The sequence below is a fragment of the Euphorbia lathyris genome, chromosome 6 (assembly GCF_963576675.1).
Source record: "Euphorbia lathyris chromosome 6, ddEupLath1.1, whole genome shotgun sequence".
NCBI classification, from domain to species: domain Eukaryota; kingdom Viridiplantae; phylum Streptophyta; class Magnoliopsida; order Malpighiales; family Euphorbiaceae; genus Euphorbia; species Euphorbia lathyris.
In genome coordinates, this window is record NC_088915.1 from 49,244,489 (window position 1) to 49,253,248 (window position 8,760).

The 8,760-nt window shown below is 37.2% G+C and overlaps 1 protein-coding gene across 3 annotated transcripts; it reads right to left on the reverse strand.

The window, feature by feature from the left end:
* Positions 1-380: 380 nt before the first annotated feature.
* Positions 381-4,328, reverse strand: LOC136234016 (transcription termination factor MTERF5, chloroplastic). 3 transcript variants are annotated; one of them, XM_066023771.1, is made up of 4 exons: positions 4,145-4,328; positions 2,487-2,536; positions 2,145-2,345; positions 381-2,052 (listed from the first exon to the last, which is right to left on the reverse strand). In XM_066023771.1, the coding sequence occupies exons 1-4, from the start codon at positions 4,213-4,215 to the stop codon at positions 938-940; spliced, it is 1,437 nt and encodes a 478-aa protein (XP_065879843.1). In that variant the 5' UTR covers positions 4,216-4,328; the 3' UTR covers positions 381-937. The 3 variants fall into 3 exon arrangements, with proteins under 3 accessions (XP_065879843.1, XP_065879842.1, XP_065879841.1); XM_066023770.1 differs by having other exon boundaries at positions 2,145-2,351; XM_066023769.1 differs by having other exon boundaries at positions 2,145-2,360.
* Between the last annotated feature and the right edge of the window lie 4,432 nt (positions 4,329-8,760).

Below are 8,760 nucleotides of genomic sequence, written 5' to 3' on the forward strand. Positions count from 1 at the left end.
TTGTACGGGAAATTGAACATAATATGTCAAAAATCTCAAACGATTGGTATCTGAAATTGAAGAAGATGAACCGAAGAAGTTGAAACGGAGAAGAAGAAGAAGAACAACAACAAGAAGAAGAAGAAGAAGAAGCAGATGAAGCGGAGGAGGAGGAGGAAGAGGAAGAAGAAGAAGAAGAAGAAGAAGAAGAACGATTGATTCATCGAATAGAAGTAAGGTTAGTTTTGGCCAAAATGGGTGAAAGTGTCTAATTTGGTAACTTTGAGGCAAGGTGGGTTAGATATATAAATTGGGGTCCTTGATTGGGTCAAATTAGTAATTATCCCACAAAATAAACATAGCCTCTACGGTAAAAGTATATTAAAAAAAATGACATAACAGTCAACAAAACTATAATTATTTAAGATGCAAAGTCCTTATAAAGCATTAAAATCCATTACCATTACGATGTCCATGTCTATTTGATGGTGCTTCCAATACAATAATTTACAAAGTAAAAGTTTATTTATCGTACAACATTGCTCAGGTATCAAGCATCTCATCTCTTGCAGTTGAATGCAAGTTTGTTCCGACTGCAGGCAAAAGCAAAATAGATTCATTCTGTTTTTCATTCCCTGCATCGCTGTTGTCGATGGACCGACATCATAATAGAATTTCTCGGTATGGTGTGGCTTGATTAAGTTAATACTGATTACTGAACCCTGATAAGGACATACCCGTATTCTTCAACTACAACTGACTAAAGTCCATTCTTTCAAGGAGACATACTCATGTTCTATGACTTTAACCGATCTTGGATGCAGTAAATGACTATTTAAAGCACAAGCTTTTCTGCATCAAAACCATCACCAAAACAACTATGGCACCGAAGCATGTTCTCCATATATCCGAATTATGATGCCATCACTAACAAGTCTCATTGTTTAATTCCTGTTTGTCAATCTTTGCTGCTACTTGTATCAATTATGGCCTTATCAGAATGCATTTTCTTTATTTTTTTCCTCAAAGTCTTATCGAAGTTATCGTAGGATAGAGATAAGATCTGGTTGAGCAGCAGTCTGACTCCAGACTCCTTTACTAATGCATATCTTGGTTTTATCCGTTCTTCCAAACTGTAGCCGAAATACTGAGGGAATTTTACAAGCTCTTCGTTCGAATAATCCATGGTTAAAAAGAACTCCCACTTCGGTAACAGATTTTCTGCCAAGCTGAATGTATATAAAGCTCCATATCTTGTAATCATGGTACCAATTTCTGCTACACTGTATCCCCTTTTCATGAAAAATTCTGTCACAGGCTTCAGATTGGCCTCGATGCTAAGACCAAAAGTTTGGGGACACCGGTGCAAAAGTAAAGCAACATCAACCCCCAATGACTGAAAGTACTCAGATGTGGGCCGTAGTTTATCCTCCACGCTGTAACTTATAATGTTTGGACAACGAGTTAGAATCTTACCTATGCTCTCTGCTGAGAGGCCCATCTCGTAAAGGAAAGCGACAGTTGCCTCGACCTTTTGCCTGCTGTATGTAAGAAGTGCAGGAAAGCGGTATATAACTTTGGCCCATCGTCTCTTGTCCACCCCCAAATCTTCCAAGAATGCCATTGTAGGTATGAGATTTTCGGAAAGACTGATTCCACAAAGTTGTGGCCTTTTCACAAGTATGGTTGGAAGGTCTGTTTTAGCTATACCAAGATCAAGAAGGAACTCAACAATTGGCTTAATTTTGCCTTCCAAGCTGTAATAAGCAAATGCAGGGAATCTGCTTGTTATTCCCTTAATCTGATCAAGATTCATTCCAAGATCTATGAGATAGAGAATATGTGGGGGAAGAAGTCCATCAGGGCCTGTCTCACTTACTCTAGACAAAGCTTTCAGTTTCTTGGCGTTGACTGTCAAATCAGGTGGAGAAACAGGCGCAATTGATTTTTCTTTATCTGGCTGGTTCGGAAAATTCTCCACTAAATCTAGCAGAATGCTTCCTTGGTCTTCAAGCAGAGATTCAAGGTATGGAATAAGAGCATCCCTGATTTCTAGAGTTGAGAGCTCTCTCCCTGCAACATTGATAATTTGATCAGAAAATGGACAATTATATAATTGAAAACTGACATTTACATTGCCTTTGGCAGAATAGAAGTAATCGAACCTACTAGATATCGAGATTTATGAATAGAATGAAGCCTTGAGACAAGGTGGTCAATGAGCTCGTCTGACGACTTGATAGTTCTTGCAGCAACTGCATTGCTCAAACCTCGTTTCTTCAGGAACAACGTTAAGACAGCCTTGGCTTCTTCTTTTTCTGCCGCCAACAGGGATGCAGGCATCAACCTTGAGCTGAACGATCCATCTACTCCTGCATCAGCTTTTATTGCATTACAACAAATTGTCCAACACTATGAACAGAAAGAGATATGGCTTTGATACCAAAGTTAAATGAGACAAAGAAAAAATTGTCCAACACTATGAAACAGATAGAGTTAATTCTTACCAGACTTTGCTTGGCAAAAGGAGAGTCTCCTAGTGACCGAGAGCTGAGTCCTGTAGAAAATGTAGAACAAAGCAAATATGATGCAGTAACCAGGACAGAAAAGAAAATTAAATCCATTTAATTAGAATCAAGAAAGGGAGAGGAGGAGGAGAAATGATTCGTGTAAGATATCCATCCTATCATTTGATTTGTGATTTGTGCATATGTTAAACCCAATGTCCAAAAAGATATCTCAATAACTCTATGGGTCAAAAGGCTCTAAAAAATTCCACGAAATAACCTAATTATATACCGGTTTCTTTCAGCAAATATACTAGTACGATACCACTGAATGCTTGGAGCTTGAAGAAAAACCAAATCATGCTCCTGTGATGTGGTAATATGCTACACTGCATCAGGAGTTTGAGTACTTTTTAAAAAAAAAAAAAAGGTTGCTTATTATGGACACAAAAAACGTTGTCTGAGGAATGTAATCGAAATTTAACAACTTAAAACAAAGGTGCCTCTTCTTATTATGGTTATTGAATGACATTTTTATTAACCAAACCAAATATCTCAGCATTTAATATAAATCCTGCCTAAAACTCTAGCCCATTAAGTCCAAACATTGCAAGGAGTCGTATCTCTAGAATTTGTCTGCTCAAAATAGAGGGCACTCTACATGCCTAAAAGCAGTGGTGAATACAGGACTGGTCGGTTGGAGGACCAATTTTGCACGTGCGTGCTTAAAAATTTGGATTTAGTAAGGGTCTAACACTTCTCGAGCCATCTTGGGGGTGCTAAACAAGCACACCATTGATATTTCTTGGAGACAGGGGGGCCGAAACCGCCCCTGATCAGACCAATTTATCAAATACTCAACCAAAGTTCTAGGTCAAATGCCCAATTTATCAAATACCTAATTAAAGTCTAATCAAATTTTCACACCCTAATCCTTAAATTTTGTGGAGATAGGGGCCGGAACTACCCCTGGTCATGGTGGTACCGGTGGCCGGAGGGGCCGGGGGGCCCCGCCCCCTGTATACGCCCCTGCCTAAAAGGATCCACATGTATTCGTATCCAATGCTCATATCTAACCTAGAATGTTGCATTCATCTACTTTGCACAAAGTGATTGTCAAAGCTCAAAGCTTCACCACTGAACCAGGCCCAGTTCCCAGAGTACATATGCAAGAACAGAAGAGTTATCTCCTATTTTGTTTGAAACAATATAACTTCTCTTCTCCTTTCAAATCGCAAGTAGAATTATACATCTCTAGATATACTTTCAACTTGTTCATGCATCGCAGCCTATGTTGAGTAACATATTACTTGAAACAACTTAAAAAAGGTGTATGTTCTCCGAATTATAAATTAGTGCAAAGGCAGCATTCTAATCCACATTAACTTGAGTATCACAGTGCTCCTATAAACAGGAAAGAAATCCAGATTGTGATTCATATACTGATACAAGCTTGATTTTTACTTGAATAATTATTATTTTCCCAAATTTAACAACTTCGTTTTGTATCCCCATCCAGTTCGTGCCAAAGGGAAAAGTAAGTGAAGTACCTACGAATCTAAAATTAACCTTCTCCCCAAAAAACACAGCGAATAATTCAATCAAAAGCATATATTTCACTGTAAAGGTTGAAAAAGGAAAGCAGAAATGGTGGGTACCTTGGAGACGAAAGGAGTCGTCCATCAAGATAATAGAGGTTTGAATAACGGATTGCAGGAAATGCACTCATCTTCCTCGATTTGCTTTAGAGATGATTTGGGCCAAGCTCAAAGGTAGGAGACTTATCTTGTATATTTTAATTTTTAAGAGAAAACAGTAAAGCGACAAGAGAAGAGTGGAACGAAAAATGTCTGGTCTTGCTCCTCTTGGATACGTTGGAGTCTTTTATTTGTGGGCTAAAAGTGTTATTTAGCTCCTTAGCTATTCAAAATTTTCACATTTAGTCTCTGATCTATTATTCGGTCATATCCGTCCATAAACTATCTCAAAATTTTACCCAATTTGGATTGAGATTTGATAAACCTGTTATCCTTCGGATATATAGTGATACTTTGACACATAAACTTGGGATAAATTACATATGTGGTGTACAACCTTTACCCCAAATCAGACTTTGGTGTACAACCAAAATTTTGTCACACTAAACCGTACGAACTTCAGATGACCTCCCACTAAAGTGTACAGTCGGTTTTTGTGACCGGTCAACGCTGGTCAACTATGCCACGTCAGCATTTTTCAGTGTAGAATTAAAAAAAGTGGGACCCACTCTTTATGGAATGACTAATATAACCTTATTCTTTATAAATTTACTAAAATACCCTCATCTTCTTCCTTGAACCCCTCTCCTCCATTTCTCTCTCTACGTCTTCTCTCTCACTCCTCTCTCTACCATTTCTCTCTCTACCATTAAGAATTAGAATAAAAAAAATCAGATTTCTCTCTCTTTTTTTTGTTCTCTCTCTTTTTTTTTGGGTGTTTTTCCACAAAAAGTTGAAGCTCCCATACAGTTGCCATGAATTTTCCTCTGAGAATCTTTTGAGCTTCTTATTCTCATCATGCAGTCTCTCTAACTCAACCTCCATTTTCCTTGCCTGTAAAACCATATATATTCATTTAAATCTCAAGAAAAACACTCGGGTGAAATGAATTCAAAATTACAAGTGATCGCGCGAAAACTCACTTCATTATTGGGCAATTTAATTCCTGTTTCTCTGCTGGGAGTCATGACCAAATTCAGTCCAGTCTGTAACAAATGAATAGTATTAAACCATGGGTAACTTTAAAACGTTAAGCAACATGTGTGTATATTGAATTGAAATCTTACGTTTACCCCGTCGGAACCGGAATCAAGAACAGCAGTTGACGTCGACGAAATATCCTTCATCTCTCGACCATGAGTCATCAATTTGTGATCGGTGGAGAAGAAATCGACTTCTTTAATCATTAACTTGGTTAGATCCATGGAGTTTTGAGAAAAATGAACAGCTGGATTGTGGCGAAGATGGTCACCGGATTGTAGGAACGTCAATTCCCTGGTTTGCTTTTCCATGAAAATTAGTAAAGAGAAGAAAAGAAGAGAAAGTAGTTGTGTATGCTTTTCAACACAAGTATATAATTTCAACCTGTTCAACTCTTTTTCTTTTAAGAGATATTTATGAGAGGGAAAGAAAGAGAGAGAGAGAAATCTTATCTTTTTTTTTATTCTAATTCTTAATGGTAGAGAGAGGGTTGAACAGGTTGAGAGAGAAATGGTAGAGAGAGAAGTGAGAGAGAAGATGTAGAGAGAGAAATAGGAGAGATGTGTTGAAGGAAGAAGATGAAAGTATTTTAGTAAATTTACAAAGAATAAGGTTATATTAGTCATTCCATAAAAAATGGGTCCCACTTTTTTTAATTCTATAATGAAAAATGCTGACGTGGCATAGTTGACCAGTGTTGACCGGTCACAAAAACCGGCTGTACACTTTAGTGGGAGGTCACCTAAAGTTCGTACGGTTTAGTGTGACAAAATTTTGGTTGTACACCAAAGTGTGATTTGGGGTAAAGGTTGTACACCACGTATGTAATTTACCCCATAAACTTGATACGACACACGTTTTACAGTTTATTTGGCACATATACATTTTATTTTGTGAAAATAATTAATTAGATAAAAAATAAAAACAAATCTCTAAACTAAAAATTATCAAGTCTAAGTAGCAAAATATAATCACGGATCAATAAGATAATAATCATGTTAAGTTTCTATCCAAATTGGGTAAAATTTCACTATTGGAATAGGTCATAGGCTAAATGTGGCCAAATAATAAGACAATGACCAAATGATAAAATTTTGGATAAATAAATCAACAAATGGTGGTTTACGCCTTTATTTGTGTTAAACACATAATTAAACCCTTAAAATTTTAGCGTAATCATAACAAAAAAATCATGGATCATCATCCGGGTACTCCTCCGGGTCCTCATTTAGGTCATCCTCATATGTCTCCTCCTCTGGGTCATCCTCTTTGGTCTCCTTTGGGTCCTCCTTCGGGTCTTCATCTGGTTCATCCTCATCGGTCTCCTCTGGGTCCTCCTCTGGATCTTGCACCGGGTTGCTTATAGGTCGTACTGCCTCTCTCAAACTACAAGACAAACGTGGTAAAATATCAGTCATTACTCTGTTTGCGAGAGACTGTACAACATCTTCCACAACATGCTTTATATTGTGGACAAGTTGTTGTTGATTTTCCCGTTTGATACGTAAGTCATGCGCCTGGCGTCTTAGTTGTCACATTTGTCTACGTCTATTCGGTCCACGTGAAACTGTGCGATTTTGTCTCCTCATGACCGCAATATTGTGCTGCAATTATTGACGAGCCCGTGCAGCAGCATTCAATGGTCAGTCCATTTCACTGTTATCAATGAAGGAACATATTAATAGAGTAACAACATAACATTAATAGTATAACATTGAAGGAATAGAGTAACAACAGAACATTAATAGTATAACATTGAAGAAATATATTAATAGAGTAACAACATAACATTAAATGAAATATTACAACATGTCCATCGTGAAAGCAAAATAAATTTACGACATTTCTACATATGAAATGTGGTATAACAACAACGAGGCAAACAACTTGGCAAAAAGGATTGGAAGTCATCATTGTCAGAAGATAAGTCCGAGGTTGATAATGTTGGTTCGTTGGTTGTGGGTGAATCACCATGAACCATATTTAATTGAATTTCCATGATATCTATTTCATGCTGCAATTGTTCTTTCACAAGAATTATTTATTCGGTTGTTCGCCTTAGCATCGTGGCAGATGTGATTTGGCATACACAATATGCTTCAAGCTCACACCTAACTTCCCATAACCTCATCCATGTTGGTGGAATATACTCATTAACTATGCAATTATTCGATAATTCCTTACTACGGTAACCCTCGAAAATATGACCTGCATCGGTGCGCACTAATTGGTAGTATGGTTTCGCGGTGTTGAATTTACGTTTTTTTACCATACCATGTTTCACAATCTGGGTCCATATACTTATCTAGTATTTCTCTATTGTCGAACCGGTTGTATCGCCAGTGGTCCATATCCTATTTGAATAAATCATATAACGTCGAAAAAAACAAAATACACATTAGGAGAATACAACTTGCATCAATAAAAGGTCATACAACATCCACATAATATAATAAAGGCAATGACGACACTCTATGAATTTATCCTATGACCTCTAGATGCCCTAGAAGAGGAACCAGTATGTCTTCCACGTGAAACCTCGGCCCTAATATGACTTCCTTCATTCGTTTGCATATTTGAGCATGTCTTATTGTTGTGTCCACTTTGCTTGCAAATACTGCAGACATAACTAGTAAGTCATGTCTCTATCAAGTTCATTTCATTCCTAATTCTTGTCGACTTTGGTCTTCCTTTCTTCCGCTTACATTGTGGATCGACAATCAATGGTGGATAAATGAATGTAGTCCAATAGTCCTCATAAGTAAGTGGTTGAAATGGGTAGCTATTGTCACGACCCGAACCTGGCCATGACCGGCGCATAAATTAAGACTACGTTAACCTATGCTAGCCTCAAATTCAAATTACAAAATACTATTCTTTTATCTAATAAAACCTTATACTGTGATGATACAACTAAAAAGAAATATATACCACGTAATACTCAAATGTCTCCAAATACGTACAATAACAATATCTAGCTAACAATATCCTCCTTCAATATCGAACCCAAATGTCTGCGCAGCTATAGAGATCTTAATCTGAAAAATATAAAATCAATGTGGTATGAGATTTCCATCTATGCGAGCGAAAATCTCAGTGAGTGATAATCATAGCACAACAGACGAGGAATAGGCAGATATGCAGATAAGTTTCAAATTTGTTTTCAGAATTTATCAAACATGATGGTGCAGAGAAATCAAATAATATTGCGATATTTACTCAAATCAAGTAAATCGAATAATAATAATAAATTGCAGAAATTCTCAAAACCACGGTACAGTAACATTAGAGTGATGATATTCCACATCGCCAAAGGCTAGATAACAGACACAGATGGTAGCGCTACCGGATTCAGATACATAATGTCTTCACCGACCTTATGCATGATTCTTATACAACCGACACAAGACAACCAGATACACAGATAAAACAATAACAAATAATGCAAGCCTAATATGAAGGTCAGTGAGACATGAAAACAGATACAGATAATACTGAGCACATGTACCAGTTTTAAAATGTGTAAATTATATCTC

Excerpts from the sequence above, each read along its gene's own strand:
- LOC136234016 (XM_066023769.1), bottom strand. The coding sequence starts at position 4,215 with ATGAGTGCATTTCCTGCAATCCGTTATTCAAACCTCTATTATCTTGAT. Across the intron at positions 2,537-4,144 it reads CGACTCCTTTCGTCTCCAAG|GACTCAGCTCTCGGTCACTA; the intron begins GTACCCACCATT and ends CATTTTCTACAG. Across the intron at positions 2,361-2,486 it reads CTTTTGCCAAGCAAAGTCTG|CTGATGCAGGAGTAGATGGA; the intron begins GTAAGAATTAAC and ends ATGCAATAAAAG.